Source organism: Lissotriton helveticus, chromosome 2_1 (genome assembly GCF_964261635.1).
Source record: "Lissotriton helveticus chromosome 2_1, aLisHel1.1, whole genome shotgun sequence".
Lineage (NCBI taxonomy): Eukaryota > Metazoa > Chordata > Amphibia > Caudata > Salamandridae > Lissotriton > Lissotriton helveticus.
Window position 1 is genome coordinate 453194879 of NC_136059.1, and position 21441 is coordinate 453216319.

The 21441-nt window shown below is 52.4% G+C and overlaps 1 protein-coding gene across 1 annotated transcript in view; it reads left to right on the forward strand.

The window, feature by feature from the left end:
* MTREX (Mtr4 exosome RNA helicase) overlaps nucleotides 1-21441 on the forward strand; it is an 865138-nt gene that overhangs the window by 567338 nt on the left and 276359 nt on the right. Inside the window, exon 18 of the mRNA XM_078675087.1 lies at nucleotides 8511-8579. Coding sequence (XP_078531213.1) covers nucleotides 8511-8579 — 69 coding nt within the window. The remainder of the gene's footprint in view (nucleotides 1-8510; nucleotides 8580-21441) is intronic.

The window sequence follows — 21441 nt, forward strand, 5'->3', positions numbered from 1 at the left end:
CCCACTTCGCCTCTTATGGAGGGCGCCGTGCGGAAGCGCCGCTGGCACGCCAAAGGCAAGCCTGTCTGCGCCTGTCCACGCTTGGACCGCGCCCAGCGCCAGAACCCCTGGACCCCGCGCCCCCCGCAACACCAGACTGCACTACGACTCCAACACCCTCCACGCACTCAACACCGGACGAGACCACCCCTGCTACCGGGCCACCCTGAGGCGCACCCAAGGTCCCTTCGCCTGCCGGAACTGCAGATTCACCAGCATCCAGCCCACCAAACCACCAGCCAGCGAACCCAACCTCCTCCGATGCATCCTCCTCAATGCCCGCTCCGCTCGCAAGCACGCCATCGAACTCTGGGACCTCCTAGACTCCACCGCTCCCGACGTCGCATTCCTGACGGAGACCTGGCTGAACGCCACCTCAGCACCAGACATTGCCATAGCCATCCCACAGGGCTACAAGATATCCTGCAGAGAGAGCACCAACGGAATTGGAGGGGGAATCGCCATCATCCACAAGGACACCCTCAGAGTCTCAACCAACACCGACGACACGCTCACCACCGCCGAGCACATGCACTTCCAGATCCACACTGACCCCAACACCACCCTCAGAGGAACCCTCGTCTACAGACCACCCGGACCACTACCACAGTTCTGCGACACCATCGCCGACCTCGTCAGCACCCACGCCCTCTCCTCCACAGACTACATCCTCCTCGGGTACCTGAACGTCCACCTCGAGAACAACAACAACGTCAACTCCACCGCCCTGATCGACAACCTCGCCAACCTCGGACTCAAACAACTCGTAACGACACCCACCCTCGCCGCTGGACACACACTGGACCCCATCTTCTCCACAAGCCCCCACGTCTCCTTCAACCACACCACCGAACCCCACTGGACCGACCACAGATGCGTCCTCTTCACCTTCATGAAACCCACCACACATCACCCCACCCAACAGCTACCACGCCGCTGCTGGGGCAAGGTCACCAAGGACCAACTGACTACCACCCTCGCCCTGAGACCACCCGCCGACCCAGACACCGCCGCAACCAACCTCAAACAATGGATCCACGACTGCGCTAACACCCTCGCCCCCCTCAAGACCGCCACTACCAACCACACCAACGTGAAAGCCGCCTGGTTTACCGAAGACCTCCGGATCTCCAAGCGCACCTGTCGGAAGCTGGAGAAGAAATGGCTCCACGACCGAACACCAGACAGCCACACAACCCACAAGAGCGCCACCAGCAGACACCACCAACTCATCAGGACCGCCTTCAAGAACCGCCTTCAAGGACCGCTTAGACAACAACGCACACAACACCAAAGAGCTGTTCAGCATCGTGAAAGAACTCTCCAACCCCAGCTCCAACACCAACGACATCCCACCATCACAAGACCTGTGCGACTCCCTGGCCACTTTCTTCCACCGCAAGATCGCAGACATCCACGACAGCTTCAACCCCGACACCCCCACACCCACAACCGACTCCACCACCCCTGCGATCCCCACCCGCACATGCCGCCTGACCGCCTGGTCTCACGTCAGCGACGAAGACACCATCAAAACCATGAACTCCATCCACTCCGGATCCCCAGCCGACCCCTGCCCTCACCATGTCTTCAACAAAGCCAGCACAACCATCGCACCCCACCTCCGGAAAACAATCAACAGCTCCTTCGAGACAGCAACCTTCCCGGAAAGCTGGAAGCACGCAGAGATCAACGCCCTTCTGAAGAAACCCCAGGCGGACCTCAAGAACTTCCGGCCCATCTCCCTGCTCCCGTTCCCGGCAAAAGTGACAGAGAAGATTGTTAACAAACAGCTGACCCATCACCTTGAAGACAACAACGTCCTGGACCCATCCCAATCAGGCTTCCGTAGCAACCATAGCACCGAAACCACCCTCATCGCCGACATCAGGATCTTGATGAACAAAGGAGAAACAGTCGCCCTCATACTCCTGGACCTGTCAGCTGCCTTTGACACGGTCTGCCACCGCACCCTATCAGCACGCCTCCATGACGCCGGAATTCAAGAGAAGGCTGTGGCCAGGACCACTTCCTTCCTCTCTGGCAGAACCCAGAGCGTCCGCCTCCCCCCCCCCCCCCCCCTTCCGCTCAAGAACCACTGAGATCATCTGCGGGGTCCCACAGGGATCCTCCCTCAGCCCGACGCTGTTCAATATCTACATGGCTCCACTCGCCCACGTCGCACGACAACACAGCCTCAACATCATCTCCTACGCCGACGACACCCAGCTGATCATATCCCTCACCGAAGACACCAACACCGCAAAAGCCAACCTCCACAGAGGAATGAAGGCCGTCGCCGACTCGATGAAGGACAGCAGACTGAAGCTGAATTCAGACAAAACTGAGGTCCTCATCCTTGGACCCACCCCATCAGCCTGGGACGACTCCTGGTGGCCCACATTTCTAGGCACACCCCCGGAACCCACAGACCACGCACGCAACCTGGATTTCATCCTCGACTCCTCCCTCTCCATGACCAAGCAAGTCAATGCCATCTCCACGTCCTGCTTCAACACCCTCCGAATGCTCCGCAGGATTTTCAAGTGGATCCCTCCCAACACGAGAAAAACCGTCACCCAGGCCCTCATCACCAACAGACTCAACTACGGAAACGCCCTCTACTCAGGAACAACAGCCAAGCTCCTGAGACGACTACAACGAATCCACAACGCCTCAGCGCTACTGATCCTTGACGTCCCCCGATGCAGCCACATCGCACCCCACCTGAGAGGCCTGCCCTGGCTCCCAGTCAACCAGAGGATCACCTTAAAACTCCTCATCCACGCACACAAAGCGCTACACAACACCGGACCATCATACCTCAACAACTGACTCAGCTTCCACACCCGCAACCTCCGCTCTGCCTCCCTCGCCACAGTGCCTCGTATCCGGAAAACCGCCGGCGGCGGCAGATACTTCTCCTACCTCGCCCCCAAGACCTGGAACGAGCTCCCTGCCTGCATACGACAGACCCAGGACCTGCTGGCCTTCAGTAGACTTCTCAAGACCTGGCTCTTCGACCAGTAGCAGCCAACCCTCTATACCCTCCCCCAACCCCCCTCACCAGCGCCTTGAGACCCTCACGGGTATGTAGCGCGCTTTATAAATGCATGATTGATTGAATAAGTAGTTCCCCCTCCGGCAATCCGAGTAGAAACACACTGAGCTCCCGGAGAGTCACTGCATGCAACGCTGGCGGGATGTAAACCGATACTATATTTAGGGGCCGTCCCTCCCACTGTGTAAAAATGGCAGCAAATCTCCCTGACCCATCCGTTTTGACCTCTGATGTTATCAATGGGAATTGCTTGTTAACCAATATACCCACCCCCCTGGATCCAGACGTGAAGTCAGAGTGTACCACCATTTTATATCCCCATCTGTCCATCGCTTTACTGGAAGTACCTGTAAGATGTGTCTCTTGCAGTAATACCACTGCCGGGCTACCCCTTTTGATACATTGCAGCACGAGGCTACGCTTTATTTTATCGCCTAGGCCACGTACATTCCACGTGAGGAGGGAGAGAGTTGGTATCGTGTGGGGGGGACCTGCTGTCGACTGAGCCTTTAGTGTGTCACCCATTTTCATACTCAAGCGACCTGGTGGCGCTAGGGCCCTTTCCTGGTGTTGAACTTGTGTGCCTTATTGTGCTTGCCATGACTGCTGAACTAATTATGTACATAACTGTGATAGAAACATCATACCACATATCCAGTAACAATACCCTCCCTCTTGCCCCCCTCCCTGCCATGCAGACCCAAAACTGCCCGCCACCCCAACTCAGCAGAGTGCTTAGAACCCCATCCCCGTAACTTTACTTGCATGTTTGCGAGCGGGAAGTCCGAGGAAGTCCGTATCTTCCCCATGTCCCAGAGTTCCGAACCATCAGTTTAGTCGTCGCGGTCGTAGTGCCGAGGTGGGCCAAAACTTACATCAGTGTACACCCTCCATATATGGAGGAGGTGAGCCTCAGAAGAGCTCATTCTCCTGCCTCCTTCTGTGATTGTTCATCTTACCCTCCATCTTGCTCAACGGCCACCGAATCTCCTTCTCTCACCAGACGTCGTCGTCTCCTCTGCGCTTTTCCGGCCTCTCCGCTGTTCGCTACCCTTCCAGCCAGTCATGAGCCTCCTCCGGCGTGTCGAAAAAGCAGGTTTTTCCGTCTACAACTACTCTGAGCTTTGCCGGGAAGAGCATGGAGTATGGTAGTTCACGGGCCCTCAGTGCCTTCTTGACCTCGAAGAAATTCCTGCGGCGTGCCGAAACTGCAGCCGTGTTGTCCGGGAAGAATGAGACTACAGAGTTTTGCACTCGGACGGGCGGTGCCACCCTGGCCGTTTGAAGAATGGCGTCTGTCACGACAATTGAAGATACGGGCCAGTACCTGACGTGGCGGGGTCTCCAGGCTTTGGCCTGCCACCCGGCACCCTATGTGCCCGTTCCACAGAAAAGAAGGCAGAGAGTCCTTTAGGCTGCAAGCGTGATTTTATGAGGTCTTCAATGTAGAGGTCCATAGCGGGGCCCCCTTCCGACTCCGGAAGCCCCGTAATTAGAACATTATTACAACGGGAGCGCCCTTCCTGGTCGTACAGCTTCGCCGCCATAAGCTTGTTATTCGCCTCCAACTGCGTCACCTTCTTGATCAGGAGCGTGGAGTCTTTGGAGAGAGCCGTCGTCACCTCTGCAACTCTGGCAGACATTTTTGAAAATCCGCTCTTAGGACCGTAACATCTGTTGAGATGGAACCCACTGTAGTTTGCACTTTATGAAGGGCCGCCATGATATCTTCTAGTGTCACTTTAGGGCCGCCATCATCTTCTTTGTCTTTTTCAGCCTGCCCTTTACGTTCCGGTAACGGAGGGAAGTCTTTATGCAAATTTATCCAGCTTATCTTGCTGGTTCGTGCAGGACCCCTTGCCACTCATTGTCTGTTATGCTATAGCGCCCGTCCTTCTGCTCAAGATATACGATAATTGGGTTGGGGGCCTCCAATCGGCAGTACTGCAGAGATCTCAAGCCCGACACTGCGTGTTATTATTGTGTGTTGCACTGTCCGTCGTCACACCAGCACTGCCACTAGGGTGTGGGGGGGGGGGGGGGAATCAAGGGGATCACAGGATAGCTGTAATAGTATTCTTGCGCCGAATATATCTCTCCCAGTTGGATCTACGCCTCTTTTTTCCCTAGCCGGGCCGCAGCATGCTGCCACCCTGTATCCTCGTGGCCTCCAAACACTGGTCACTCAGCCTGGGGGCTAGCTTGATAGGTCCTTCATTACACCGCCAATCGCAGTGTTTCTCAGCCCCTTGCCCCTTACTGCACCCGGACAGGCTCCCCCACCGGGTTCTTCAATAAGAGGGCCCTCTGCCCAGCCCAGGCCAATTAGGTTGAAGCTGTACGGCACTTGAGCAACAGCTCCACGTGTGTGCCTGCCCCTGCGGTGCTTTCACTGTTCTGGCCCCCACCGCCGTATCCTATCGGCTGTGTCATGGCGGCTTCGCTTTTGTGTGCAATCAGCCCAGTCTTCTCACCCGACACGGGCCTTATTCATCAGTGCTCCGGGGGTGGGGGCGGGGGGGACGGGACTCCGAGCTCCTACTGTCCCACTCCCAGAGGCAGCAAGCGTCCCCTCCGGCACCGTTGCCCGCGGATATTCGGCTCGTGAGCACTCGCCACCACCACTCCGGTCCTTGCAGCCGGTCACGAGGCTTTTCCGCGGACCAGCCTTCCAAATTTAGTCCGCGGCTGCTGCTTAACCTGTAGGCCGCAGACCGCCTTCTCCTGCTGCTCGCGCTATTGTCCTCAATTGTGTTGCGGCGGCTTTGATTGCGTGTGTAGTCACCTGGCCTTCTCAACCGTCACGGGTCCTGGCTCCCCATGTTCCTGAGGGGGAAGGAGGGTTGGGGGGGGCTCCAATCTCCATCCGGCTCCAGCCCCAAGGCGGCAGGCAACTTCTTCGGCACAGTAGCCCACCTATTTTCTGCCCGCCGGCTCTCACCGCCATAGTCCGGTCCTCTCAGCCGGCCGTGGGGCAATTTCGCGGGCCAGCCACCAAAATTTAGTTCCCTGGCTGTTGCTCACCGGTTAGGCCGCAGTCCGCCTCTCCCTGTAGCTCACCCTAGCGCCATCCGAATTTCACCAGAGCTGGATCGCAACGTTCTGCTCCGTCTCGGCCATCTTATTGTAGGTTCTGGGAACAATTTTAATGTCGGATTAATTAGCGGATTGCTGGGGAGACAATCTCACCCTCGGAGCCCCTTTAGGCTGCGTCCATCTTGCTCGGCTGCTCGCAGCGCGCCTCTTATTTTGCATTTTTGACACTCTGGGTTAGACAGATCACGCAGAATGTTGAAGACTCTTTTTGTGCTGTTAGAAGCGGTCATAATAGTGGTGGCATAGTATTCGGCATTTGCTTTACCTACTTTCCTTTTATATTCATTCATAGTGTACTTTAAACATTTGTTATCCTCTTCTGAATACTACCTTTGCCATTGGCTTTCTAGTCTTTTATGAGCTTGTTTTAACTCTTTTAAGAATGTGCTATACCATGGGGTAGATGGTCGACGACAATTTTTTAGGTTAGAGAGGGGTATTTCCCCATCAAGTGTTGCTAAAATACCCTCTTCGAGGGCTGAGCAAGTTTCTTCTACTGACCTCTGAGTTAAAGATATTAGAAAGATTGAAAACTTGTATGTGTGTTCGCCTATTAAGTTTACCCTTGGCCCTGCCTTTCCTTGTTATGGCTGAGCCCGACTTGAAAAATGAGGTTCCTTTAGATTAAGGAGGAAGGCTATTAGTACATGGTCGGTCCAGCACAGGGGAAAGACCTTAAACTAGGATTAGCCTGTCGGAAGAAAAGATGAGGTCGTAATCTCAGAATTTTGCAGGCATCCTGCACTTCTTTAAAAGGAGGTGATGGATCCTCTCCGACCCCCATATTAAAATCTCCTAGCAGAAAGAAGTTGTAATGGGCAAGCGCCATATTGGAGATCACCTCAATCGGCGGTTTAAGGTCAGGGTTCGGAGGACCTTGGGGTCTATAGCAAAGAACACCTGAGAACGCAGAGCCCCTTACCGCCTTCAAAGTAAACCCCAATAGTGCATTGCATAGATAGAGTGAGCACAGAGAAGTTCCATTTTCCCTTGTAGATGATGCCCGCTCCACCCCAATCTCTTTTAGGCATGGTTTGCGCAGAGCTTAGGGGGCAGGCCTTACCTAGGTCAATGTCAGAGTCAGGAGTGGTCCACGTTTCAGTGATAGAAAGTACATCCAGATTATATGTATCAATTAAGAAATATATTTCTGTGGAGTTCTTCAGTAGGGACCTGACGTTTAATAAGTCAGAGCTCAGAGTGGTGGATCCAATGGTATCAGCATAGGGCGGAGGGCTGATTCCTGGCTCACTAAGGGTTGGTACCGGCGAGGGCTAATGTTAGGCTTGTTTGGGACCGGTGTGGACAGAGGGTTCTCATTCAGCTTAAGAATCTGTAGCAACCTACAATGTATTTCTCATTGTCAAGTATACCGCAGCCTTAATTTAGGACAGTGTCCCGGTCATTCTTGGGGTTATGCACAAGATACTGATGATCTATTGTATGCTGTAATGTTGTTGTTTTTTTTTTTTAACAATTACTTTTTTTATTTAAGTTAAAAAAAAAAAAAAGAATCTGCAGCAACTGACCCCTTAAATAGCAGATCCTAGGGCCAGAATTGGCAGTGCAGGACCAAAGGAGCTCAAGTACAACCGGCAATATGGCTTGCGCTGTGCATGGTTGGTACATAAATGGGCTTGCCTTAGGCACACCTTCAGCTCACAGTCACACCAACGTTTGTCTTAGTTTTCCAAGCAGAAAGACTAGACTGCCACCCAAGATGGCAATCGGCGTCTACTCGCTCTGCCAGGCGAGGCATGTAACTAAAGTACAAAACAGTACAGTACTTTAAAAGTGCAAAAAAATTTTGTTTTTAAAAGAATTCAGACCTGTTAAAAATTCCCCCAATCAGTTGTGCATATGCGCTGTTTAGATGGCCCTAATGCCGTGATGAACGTTCTACTTGAATGGACTCCCTAATATCCGTGGGCATTCCGGGAAATATAGCATGGGGTTCAGGTGGGAGTCTGTTAGTACTTATTGGTTATTTTTTCTATGATGCTGCTGTTCAATAAAGTCAAGACAAATCCATCATCCTAGTCTTTTTAGCTGGCAATAGAAATTGATATCTGCTGAACTCCTATGTTGAAGACTTGGTGGAATGTTGAAATGAGGTGTATAGATCGTGTGATATCTGCGTATGGGAAATATACGTCAATTAATTCTAACTTTAATGCAGACATTGCCTCTGGGATGGAAATTTAGAAAATATCAACTACAGAGCTATGCTCACTATTTACTAACTTTTGTAGAAAGGTTTTACTAATAACTCATTTTATTAGTAGTCCTTGTGATTGTATGGTTCTCTCTTTAGGTAAAGCATGACGATGAAGACTTTGGATGGGGAGTGGTGGTTAATTTTTCCAAGAAATCAAATGTAAAGGTAAGATTGTGCCTGCAATCAGTCTCTGAAGTAATATAGTGTTGGACACTATCAATGTGCTGAGGATGATAATATATCTTAGTTGCCAGTAAGTTCCTGAGCTTAATTGCATTAAGTATTTTCTGTAATACATAAAGGCTTCAGGTGTTGTCAGTTATTTTACTTTTCAAGATAAGTTATTTCAAATACATTTTTCAATGTTTAAGCAAATTATCCTCACAATGGACATATTAAAAATATTCCCTTAAACCAAATATAGATCAAACACATGGAACAATACTCCACGGCCTAAACACATATTACACTTAATGGAATCTAAAAATGAAAAAATTGAAGTCTAATTGACGTACGTCTGAATAACATTGTCTCAGCAAAATGCAAGTGCATATACAGTTCAAGTAATCATAGTTTAGATTACATTTAGATTAGTTTCAATAAATCTAACCTATAGAATAGTTGGATTGTTTACACTATCCTTCTGTTGGCTACACATTTTCTCCATCATTACATATGCCTCTAGCATATCACAAGGAAGATGCAATTTTCTTAATACATAAGTTACAGCATTGCTTAACTTATGCACAATTTGAAGAGCGCTTCCCACACAAATTCATTATACAGTTAAAAGGTAAGTGAATAACGTGCAAATAGATGCATAATGGCCCCACCTCACCAAAAGCAGCTTCATTAGTAGCATCTTAACATCCATTGTATTATCTCAGTATACCCAAGTTGAATATTAATGGTGCTAGTGACTCCTTCACACGTGGCCAAATTTCCCATAGGCAAGAAGCTATGGAATTAAAAATAATATCTGAAAGAAACAGTTAAAGATTCCTTAACTCAGAATTACCCCCAGGCGACAGACTAGATCAGGAAAGTTTTTCATCAGCAGTACCCCTGCGCATCGGAAGGTGGCATCAGTGTACTCCACTTTTGTCATCGGCGTTGTGGTCGCCGGGATGACGTGGTAGCTACATAGATGCCGCTCTTTCGCGCTGACCTCAGTTCTTTCTTTTTCGGCGCCAGCAAGAGCAGATTCGGAGAGAGCGTTACCTCCAGTAGTTTTTGACTGACTTTTTTCTTGACTTTCGTCAACTTCGTTTTTTGAGTCGATCGACTCTTGGTGGATGAGGAATGCATGCGGTTTCTGTAACTGACTGTTCTGCACCGCGTGTGCCTCTATTGCCTGGCGCTTTACTCGCCCCCCTCCGGATTCATGCCGGTACTCTGGACACAACTTATCTGACCTTCCCGCGTCTTTGATTCACTAAGCCGTTCCCGGAGCCGTGGTTATTCACCTTCCAGCCTGGCCATTTACTCGCCGCCTTCCCTTGACCTTGGATTTCCTCCACAAGACCTCATCTAAGCCTTGAACGCTGTTCCCGTCAAGTATCGCATTCTAGACGAGCAAAGCGCATCCCCTGGACTCGTGCTACCCATAGTGACCTCAGAGCACATTTCAAGAATTATGTAACCATAGTCCTGATGATGACCTTTAGTTATACAGGTTGAAACGCCGTCGAGTCCACCACACCATTCGCGGCAATCAAAGGGTCTTTTTACAAACAATGAAATTGTACCAGTCTATTGTAAATACTATTGTTTGACCCCCACTGTGTATTGTTTCTGCGCCGCCTCATGTTGTTTCGTAATCTATTGTGTCACTGCGCCGTTTACTCACTGCAACACTTCCAGTGCACACTTGGTTGTTATGGTTTTCGCAATTTAGTTGTAAATTTGTGCTTCTATATGCAAATAACAACCTTTCCACCTTACTTTGGTTTCCCTCGTTCCTTTCCTGTGCTATGTGATTGATACAATTTGATGAACAGTCCCTTTTTTTGATATACCAGTTGAGTCATTGTTATATATAACTTACCCGGTCTCCGCTGGGATAACTGTTTTACACCTGTTCCATTTTATCTACTGCCTGGAGCGCGACCGTGACCCCAAGTCGTGCTCCGCATGCTGAACCATGGCCCCAAGTATTTGCGGGAGCGGTCCCGAAAGCTACTCGAGTCCCGGCATTTGGCTCTGTGTTGCTCAAGGTCCTGGTCGCGTGGGAGGTCAAGGGACCGATTGCGCAGCCTAATCACTCCTCTTCCAAGTCTTCGCACTCTGAGTCCGGTAAGTCGAAGCATAAGAAGTCGAAGAAGCATTGTCGCTCTTCGACTTCCCCTCGTCTGTCGGCCGACGGACGAAGGGTGCGGGTGGTGCCCCTCCTGTGGCCCTGCATGCCATCTTTGGGCAGCCCGACTCTGCCGGGGCGCCTTCGGGCCCCGCAGACTCAGCTTGGGTCCCTAGGCTTTCGACGCCAGCGACTTCTGCACTGCAGGGCCCCTTGGATCCAGGCCTGGCGCTGGTCAACCTCGTAACACCTCCACCGGCGTCGATTCCAGCGGCACCACATCGGCGGCCGACGCCGGCTCCCAGCCGGCGTCTGCCCCGATGTGGACATGGAGCCAGACTGGCGTCGACCAACGCAGGATCCGGCTCCGATGGGTACTTTTGTGCTTGTGTTCCATCCTGGCCCTTTTCAGCCAGATTGACAGCCAGAGGAGTGTGAGGAAGACTAAAAGGGGTCTGGCGACCCTTTAACGACCAGTTGGATTATGATCCGGACTGGAGAGAGGAACTGGGGGATGCCAGTGGTCTGGATACCTCCCCAGACCTAGGCATGTTGTCTCCTCCTACCGTGTCTACGAAGGAGGGAGCGTCATACGCAGTGGTGTTGCGTAGGGTGGCCGAGGCTCTCCACCTCGAGCTATCTACGGTGGCAGTCGGGACTAACCTCCTGACAGGTGTTTCAGCAAGCAGCAAGCTCTTTGGAGCCCCTGCTGCCGTTTAATGAAGCCCTCACGGACATCCTTTTGGGTACTTGGTCCAGGCCCAACAAAGGGGCTCCTCTGGATAAGATGATTGCCTGACGCGACCGCCCGGGTGACCCCACTTTCCTCTCCCAACACCCCACCCCTGAGAGCTTGGTGGTCCAAGCCTCCACATACAAAGGCGCCTTCCCTAACTTTCCACCTGATAGGGAATCCAAATAGCTGGACCAACTTGGGAAGATGATGTTTTCTTCCTCCATCTTGGGACTGAGGTCGGTTCATTTCACATGTCTGTAGGGCCGTTGTTCCCACTCTGTGTGGGATACAGTTGTGCAAGTGCTGCCTCAGTGCCCGGAGGAGGCCTGGGCCGTGCTCGCCCGCGCATTGCGAAGGGAGAGACATCGCGAAGTTTGCCATCCGCTTTGGACTGGATACCGCCGACTCGCTGGGTAGGACGATTTCAACGTCAGTAGCCCTTTGACGCTACGCCTGGCTGACGTCAACTGTTTTTTCTGGGGATGTCATGGACATGCCCTTTGATGGTCGTCGCCTGTTCGGCGACAAGGCAGACAGTGCGCAAGAGCGCTTCAAGGACTTTCGGCTACGGCCAAGTCCTTGGGCCTCTCCACCACACTTGCTGCATTTTCTGCTTTTTGCCCCTTTTGTGGCTACGGAAGGGGTACCCCACCACGTTCCTTCTAGGGCCACAGGCCTGCACAAGCTGTTCAGACCCAGCATGGCCGGGGACGTGGGAACCACCACCGTGGTTCTGGGGGCAAGCGGGTGAAACAGTCCACCACTGCCCCCTCTGCAGCAGCCTCCAGACACTCCTAGTCAGACCTTTCAGGCCCATCACATGCCAGTGGGTGGCAGAATTCACCCTCATCTCCCCCACTGACATACCACCACGTCGGACTGTTGGGTTTTGCAGATAGTCAGAAAGGGCTACTCCCTCCCCTTCGAGACTCCCTCCCGCCCCTCATGCCAGCTCAGTACCATCGAATGCCGGTGGATGATCTGGTCCTTCTCCAACAGGAAGTTGGAGCTCTCTTGGCCAAGGGCACCATCGAACGAGTTCCTGCCCCAGAAATAGGTTGTGGTTGCTAATCCCACTATTTTCTGGTGCCCAAGAAGGACAAGGGCCTGATCCTATCTTGGATCTCAGGAACGTCAACCGCTTCATCCGGAAGGAGAAGTTCAAAATGTTGACCCTGGCTCAGGTCTGGTCTGTCCTCGACCCTGGAGACTGGGTGGTAGCGTTGGACTTGTAGGACGCTTATTTTCACATCCCTGTCCTGCTGGCTCACCTGCGTTACCTGCGGTTCACGGTAGGCCAGGAGCACTTTCAGTTTATCGTGCTCCCCTTCGGCCTTACCAGCGCCCCTCGGTTGTTCACAAAAGTGATACCGGTGGTCGCAGCTCATCTGCGCAGATCAGGGGTTCCAGTCTTCCCCTATCTCGACGACTGGTTGTTGAAGGCGGGCTTGCCCCAGGCAGTAGTCTCCCACCTCCAGACTACGGCCGACCTCCTGCATTAGCTGGGGTTCTCCATCAACGTGCCGAAGTCAAACCTGACTCCCTCTCAGAAGCTCCTCTTCATAGGAGCAGTTCTGGACACAACACAGTTTCGCGTCTTGTAAGAGAGTAGGATCTGCTTACTATGGTTACCCCCACTTTTTGCTGGTGTTTCACTGTTGTTCGACTTTAGTCTGGCTGGGGCCCTGCTAACCAGGACCGCACCTCTGGGAAGCCTTCCAAAATGGCACTACAGGTCTTCTACTGCAGCCTGGGTTAGGTGGTGCATGCACCCCTTACTAAGATATAGGTTACCTATATCTACCATATATCACTGACACAAATAAACCTATAAGTCACTCCTATGGTAGGCCTTATCAATCCTGAAAGCAGAGTGCTTGGTTTTGTGTGAGAGGGTGCCCATGCATGAGCGGGACCTCTCTGCAGCTTTCGGAATCTATTCTCTGAGGCTGTTCTGTGATGCAGCCAGATCATATACTCTTAAGTGCATTATAACCTTGCGGTAAATGCTAACTTTGGAATGGCTTCATGGAAACATGTCTTGTTTGGTGTCAAACACTTTGGAATCCTACCCCCCGCCAGTCCTGGCGGCGGGGGTAGAATTCCACCCTTCTAGAGGGAGAAGACATGTACATACTTAACCAGTAATAGTTTAAGAGAGCCCTGGCATCACAAAATTGATGCCACATACAGTGGTCTGACCTCCTGCTGCTGGACGAAACTCCTGCAGGGGAGGCCTGGACAATAGGATTCTTTTCACAGGGAGGTGTAACCACCTCCCATACAGGCTTTAGTGTATTGGGGCTGGGTGGGTGCATTCATAGAATGTTTTCAGACAGTGCTGGGGGCACACTTGGTGTCACTGTGCATACCCCAGTTCAAACCAGTTGCAGGGGCACTCAGCCCCTGCTCTGCCATGAAACTAGACAAAGGGAACGGGGTGTAACCACACCCCTCCCTGGGTCCTCCCATAGGTGGGACCCTAGAGTAAGTCCAACCTCTAAACTTAGTATAAGTATAGGAACCCAGTCCTTAGGACTCCACATTACACCTGGACGAAACTCTGCAACATATATCCTGGTACTTCGACATTCTACATCGACTAGAAGACGGAAGAATCTCCCTTGGGGTCAAGGAGTGACTCCCCTGTTCAAACAGGCACCAATGAAACATCTTGCTGGTTTGCCTTTCCAAGGCTCCCGCCAGATCCCAACGGATTTGCGACTCAGGACACGGACTTCCAGACTTCTCAAAGGCCGACACGAGATCCCAGCAAAGCTGAGACCCGCTGCCCTCACGAGTGACTTGGGACCGAAACTCCTGGACATCGGGCACATTTGCAAGTGCATAGACTTCCCAAGTTTTCCCGAAGTTGTGCATTGGGCTGCTTGTAGTCCAAGCCCTGAGCACCATCTGCACCGAAGATTGTGGGCCTACACTCCACTAGTGTTCCGTGGGCCCACTTCTAGCATTTCCGCTCACGGCTTCTTCGCGATCCCTGGTCCGTCGACTGGTGGGTCCCCACGAAGGTAACTCTTCTGTTCCTTGGGCTTTCCCGGTTGCTCCAGACGTGTCCTGACTCCCCTCCAAAGGGTGATTCCCTCAGACCTTACTGGTCTGCACCGAAGCCAATCTTTGCTTTCTGCGTGGGTTACTGCTGCCAAGGCTTGTTGGGTCCAATCCGTAAACTGACGCCGCAGCACTCCACATCCTTCGTGGAACAGCTCGAAACCAGCTCCTATTCGTCCTCGACGCCTCCTGGTCCTTGTGGCTGAGGAGTCAAGCTTCACCTTCACCTTCACCTGAAATCACCCAACTTCGGTTAGCATCTTCTCATCGCCTTCCTGGTCACTGGCTAGTGACCCAGACTCTGTCCCCTCTGCTTTCGGGTTCTTCAGATCTTCGATCCACCCGGACACTTTAGACTTGGTCGCCTGCAGCACTTTTCAGCGGCTCGCCATTGAAATCGACGACTAAATCCGACACGAAAAGACACCTATGCACCCGACTTCCCTGGGTGAGGTAACTTGAGTACTCCGGTGCTCCCGTGGGTGTTGACTCTAGAACCTCCTAGTTCTAAAGGGGTTTGTTCCAAGTCTTCTTATAAGTGTACTTAATCTGTAATTTTCCACCAACGACTTTCCCCATACAAGTTAATGGTGATTCGCGGCTGTGTTTAGACACTGCCCGCGTCCCCCGTGGGTCCCCTCTGTCACTACCTTGTGTGTTTCCTGGTAGCCCCAGCGGTTCTAAAGGCTCTAGTCCTTGTATCTATGTCAGTAGTTGACCTTATACCACTTTCTTAGTATATGGTTTGGTACGCCCCTAGGGCTAATCATATATTGTGCTAATTTACTGTGTGTTAAATAAGTTTTCTGAATGTACTTTTACCTCTAGCCTTATAAAGAGACTAGAGGGATGTGTTTAGAATAAATACATATATTTTATATATATATATACCTGGTGTGGTTCTCCTTTCATTTGGTCATTCATGAGATTATAGCCTGGTAAAACAAGTTGCTTTAGATTCCTTCAAGACTTAGGCTGAAGGCTGCTCCCACAGCTACCACTAGGATAGCTTTCTATATAGGTTGTCTTCAAACCTACCATCAATAAGGGTCGTTTGGACTGGTGCAAGGTGCCCACTAGAATAGTGGACAGCATATGCCAGGCCAACTTCTCACAAATCTATCCTCCTGAGCAGCTAGTCTGGGATATTTGGGCTATGATTCCGATCTTTCACCCTCTATCTTGGGTGTTTGTCAGGATGACCCTCCGGCTACTGAGCCTGAAGGCCTCCTGCATCCTGCTGGTGGATCATGCCAGATGGCATATGCGGGCTCTGCAGTGGGACTTGAAGTTCGGTGGGCACAGCATATGGGGAACCTGTCCATTTGCGTCCAGATCTTTGAGGGCACTGCACGCCAACTGCAGTGGTGGCTCACGAACCAGGATTAGGTCGACGGCAGATCCCTCTCCCTTCCTCAACCAGAGTTCACAGTGGTTACCGATGCATCCCTTCTGGGGTGGGGTGGCCACATGGGGGGGGAGGTGGAGATCAGAAGCCTCTGGTCTGGTGTCCGGGCTCCATATCAACCTTCTGGAACTTCAGGCGATTTCGTCTTGCACTCAAAGCATTCCTTCCCTCTGTCCGGGGAAGAGTAGTGCAGGAGTTCACGATCAATACCAACGCCATGTGATACTGCAACAAACAGGGCGGGGTGGGGTCGTGGACCCTATGTCAAGAGGCTCTCCATCTCTCGACATGGCTGGAACATCAGGGCATTTCCCTGGTGGTTCAGCACCTGGTAGATTCTCTGAACGCCAGGGCGGACGAACTCAGCCACAAGTGCATGATGGATCATGAATGGCGTCTTCACTCGGAGGTGGCGCAAGGTCTCTTTCAACAGTGTGGAGAGCCTTTGTTAGATCTATTTGCCAGCGAAGAGAACGCGCAATGTCAGCAATTCTATGCTTTGGAATTTCCAAGGCGGCACTCGCTAGGCGAAACTTTTCATTGCGGGTCGAATTGCGGTCTTGTATACGCTTTTCCGCCTATACAACTTCTGCCCAGAGTGCTGAAGAAGATCAAGCGCGACCAGGCCCAAGTCATACTTTTGGCTCCGGATTGGGCATGTAGAGTCTGGTATCCTAGCTGCTTAACATGGCCATCGATCCTCCAATCCAACTGCCTCTTCGAGAGGATCTTCTGTTGCAGCAGCAGGTGATGGTCCTCCACCCGAACCTGTCCAACCTCCACCTCCTTGCTTGGAGATTGAGCAGCTGCAGTTGACATCGTTTGACCTGCCTCCCGAAGTCTGCGATGTTATCTTAGCAGCCAAGCGTCCCTCCACTAAGACGGTATATGCCTACAGATGGAACAAATTTGTGGCATGGTGCACAGCAAAGGCTGTGGATCCCCTTTCCGCCCCTCTTTCTGAGGTTCTCTTCTTCCTCCTATTTTTGGCCCAGCGGCGCTCTGCTCTGGGCACTCTTAAGGGCTACCTCTCGAACATTTCAGCCTTCTTTAGGCTTCCTGATCAGCATTCTCTTTTCAAGTCCCTCATTGTAAATAGATTCCTTAAGGGCATTACTCCTCTTTTTCCTCCTGTTACCTTCGTAATGCCTCAGTGGGACTTGAACTTTGTTCTTACCCACCTTATGTGCGCTCCCTTTGAGCCACTACGTAACTATCCTCTCTGACTTCTCACTCTGAAAATTGCCTTTCTGATGGCTATCACCTCTGCACGCAGGGTGAGTGAGCTACAAGTTCTTTCTTCCAAGCCTACCTTTCTGACTGTCCATCCGGAAAAGGTCGTCCTTAGAACTAGACCTTCCTTTCTTCCCAAGGTGGTTACTACTTTCCACATTGGCCAAACCATCACTTTGCTCACCTTCTTTCTGCCCCCGCATCCTACGAAAGAGGAAGAGAGGCTCCACCGTCTGGATCTAAAACATGCACTCTCCTTCTACTTGGATTGCTCAAAACCATTCTGGGTGGACGACGGGCTCCTTGTTGGTTACGTGGGTGCTAAGAAATGTCGAGCCGTGCACAAACGGACCATCTCCAGGTGGGTCGTTCTGTGCATCGAAGCCTGCTATTTTTTGCGAAAGAAGAAGCCTCCAGTGGGGCTGCGCGTACTACTGCTTTGGGACGAGGAGTCTCCTTAAATGACATCTGTCAGGCAGCTACGTGGGCATCGCTGCAGACGTTCACCAAACATTAGTGCCTGAACAGCCAAGTCTGGAGAGACGGCTTATTTGGCCGTTCTGTTCTCCAGGACTTTCTGGTGTGAACTCAGTTCGCAGACCCACCTCCGGGGTTGGTATTGCTGGGGTATCTATTGTAAGGTAAGAAATCTATACCTAACTGTTTCTTACAGATGAACAAGTTACTTACCTTAGGTAACGATATATCTGTAAGGAACATAGGTTAGTTATAGATTACTTTCCGCCTCACCCATCCTCCCCGTTCTGCGAACTGACTTCCAGGAGTTAAAGTATTCCTTTCAGGGCCCTAGTTTTGTGCACCTGTTGTCAGTGTCTTGCATGGCTCTGCGCTTCTGGGGTGGGAAGTCGTGTACAGAACTGACATCAGTGTGCGAGCGCGGCTTCTAGGTAGCTACTGCAACGTCATCCCGGCGACCATAACACTGCCGACGAACGCGACGTCAACCGATGCTACCTTCAGACGTGCAGGGGTACTGCTGATGAAAAAGCTTTCCGGATCCAGTCTGACGCCTGGGGGTAATTCTATGGTAAGGAATCTATAACCTATGTTTCTTACAGATATATCATTACCGAATGTAAGTAACTTGTTGTTCAGATTCACAATAGATAGCACCATGCTGCTTTACGAAAGTGGTGGAATCTTTGGCAGGTTTGCTTCGAAGATGGTGAATCTATGTACATCTGAAAGAAAAAGGTTAGTGTTAGATTCCTTACCTTAGAATAGCCCCAGGCGTCAGGCTGGATCCGGAAAGTTTTTGTCAGCAGTGCCCTTTTGCATCGGTAGGCGTCGTCTGCGGCTCCGTGTCGGTCGTCGGCGTCATGATCGCCGGGATGACGTCATCGGAGTACTTGGACGCCGCCCTCGCGCACTGACGTCAGTTATTATTTTTTCCGCGCCAGCAAGCGCAGATCCGGGAAGAGCAGTACCCTAGTCACTTTTTGACTATCTTTTTGCATCTATTTTGTATCTCTTTTCGAGTCGACTTCGACTCCTGGTGCCGTATGGATGCCTGGCTTCAAGCCGTGCGACGCCTGTCATCGCCTGATGTCGGTGACTGACCCCCACCATTGGTTTCTCTACTGCCTCGGGGCCGACCACCACGACAAGTCGTGCCTCGATTGCTGGGCCTGGACCTCAAAAGCTAGGCGGGAGCGGTCCCGCAAGCTACTCGAGATCCGGCAGTTGGCTCCGCGCCGCTCAAGGTCCCAGTTGAGGAGGAAGTCAAGGGACCGGTCGCGGAGCCGCAGTAGTCGCTCGCCGAGTCATCGTCATCACTCGTCGGGCTCCAAGTCCTCGGGTAAGTCGAAGCACTCAAAGAAAATGTCGAAGAGGCGACATCGCTCTTCTGACTCCTCACACCGCCCACGCTGCTCTGTGCCGCCTTCAGGTCCATACCCTGCGGTTCCTGGCCTGCGAGCGACGCTGGGGGAGATTTGTGATTTCATTATTGCCATGAGGACTCACTTCCCGCTGTTGAGGCCTGCTGGCGCTCCTTCGGACCCCGCAGACCCGACTGGGGGCCTCGGCGGGCCGGTGGCTCCGGCCCCATCGGTTGCTTCGGCCCCGGTGCCGTCGTTAACTTCGGTCCCGAGGCCGTCGGCCCCCGTGGGATCTGTGCCTGGATCCTAGTCGATGCCAGTTGACTTTACGACTCCTCTGCTAACGCAGACCCCCCTGGTGTCGCTCTCCCGGCCCCGTCTTCGGACGACGTCGGCCCCAGTTTCAGCCCCATCCGTTTCTGGCGTCGATGGGTGAGGCCTTCATCTACGACTCGGCTCCGTCATTCCAGTCTGTATACCAGGACACGGATGAAGGGGAAGACTGGGAGGGGTCTGAGGACCCTCTGGCACAGCAGTGCCAGTTGAGGCAGGACTGGGCAGATGAGCTAGGGGAGGCCAGTGGTGTGGACACTTCGCCCGACACTGGCTTCATCTCCCCTCCCTCCGTGGCTACGGAGGAAGGTGCTACGTATGGCGTGGTGTTGCGCAGGGCAGCCAAGGCCTTGGCCCTTGAGCTCCCCTGCGGCAGCCGGGAGGACTAATCTCCTCACTGAGGTGCTTCAGCAGCCAGTAAGCTCCTCGGAGCCTATACAGCTGTTCAATGAGGCTGTAGGAAGGTAGATCCCTGACTATGGTTGCCCCCAACTTTCTGCCTGGTGTTTTGCTGGTTTTCTGACTTAGTTGACCTGGGGCCCTGCTATTCAGGACCCCAGGCCCACTGCTCTCTCTGTAAAATGGATTCCATGTACCTTAGGTACATATCTAATTGGATACTGAGTCGCCTTATCAGTCCCTGTACAGTGTACCTTAGGTACCCAGGGCATAGGTGTACCCAGTGCCTACCAGGGGCTGCAGCATGTATTATGCCACCCCTGGCTGACCATCCAAATCTGACACAACTGGCTGCACGACAGCTGGGGCAAGGTGGTGTAAACACCCTTTGCTTTAGATATAGTATTCCTATATCTAACCCTAAAAATGGACACACAGATCTCCTATCAGTCACTCCTATGGCAGGCCTTGACAATCCTGAAGGCAGAGTGCTTGGAATCGTGTGAGATAGTGCTCTGGCATGAGCTGAGCCTGTCTGCGGCTTTCGGGATCCATCCCTTAGCCGTTTCCATGATATCGCATACCATATACTCTTAAGTGCATTATAATCCTCGCGGTTATATGCCAACTCTGGTATCGCTTTATCAAAACATGTTGAGTAAGGTGTCATACGAATTGGAATACTAACCCCTCGCCAATTCTGGCGACGGGGTTAGCATTCCACCCTTCTAGAGGGGCACGACATGTATGTAACCCCTAACCCCGGTTAAAGTCCAACAGAGCCTCAGCTCCACAAAATGGATGCTGCCACCGAGACACAAGTCTGCCCTCCTGCTGCTGGGAGTCCTCCCAGAGCAGGAGATAAGGACAAAGGGTTTCCTGCCAGGGGCGGTGCCAGCACCGTCCCAGACAGGATTTTGTGTATCCTAGGTAGGCAGGGCTTCAGAGGAAGGTGACTGCAAGTGGCACCCCGGTGCTCACTATGCACAGGCCGGCTTGAACCAGTTCCAGGGACACTCCAGACCCTGAGCTGGGGAAAAGCCCGCCAAGGAAGTGGGTGTAACCACCCCCCTCCTGGTCCCACCCATAGGGCAGGACTTAGTCGCGTGCCAGCCCCCTTTTCCCAGATAAAGGTAGGAGCAGGCCCCCTTCCAAATTAGATCATCTTTGGAATCAAGACACGACTTTCTACGAAAGGACTTCAAGATTTCCTTCTTCAAGATTCTCCCTTGTGACTAAGGAGTAGTCACCCTGCATCCGCAGGCACCATACGAAGAACACTGCGGTCTGCTGTAAGTCCTTCCTCCGGAATCCGACTGCCCAGCTCGACAAGACCCGGCTTCCCTGGCACCTCCGACCTCTACTCACCTCTACAGCCATGCTGAGAACCGTGAGTGCGACGAGACCTCAAGGGACCGACTATTGCCAAGACTGCACGACTTCTTCACAGCAAGCCCGCCGAGTAATCTCCTGGCGAGTGCTTTGGGGTCCGAGAAGCCCCAACCCTGAGCAGCTCCAGCACCGAAGAGCAGCCCCCCAGCATCTCCACGATCGGCATGGGGCCCTTCTGCTTTTTGCTGCTCACCGCGTTGTTTGGCTACTAGCCCGCTGGCTTGTGGCCTTCTGAACGACGCCCGACGACATCACTGCTGCTGGTCTGGTTGCTCCAGACTGGCTCTTGCTCCCTTCCAGAAGAGGAGCACCCCGGACCC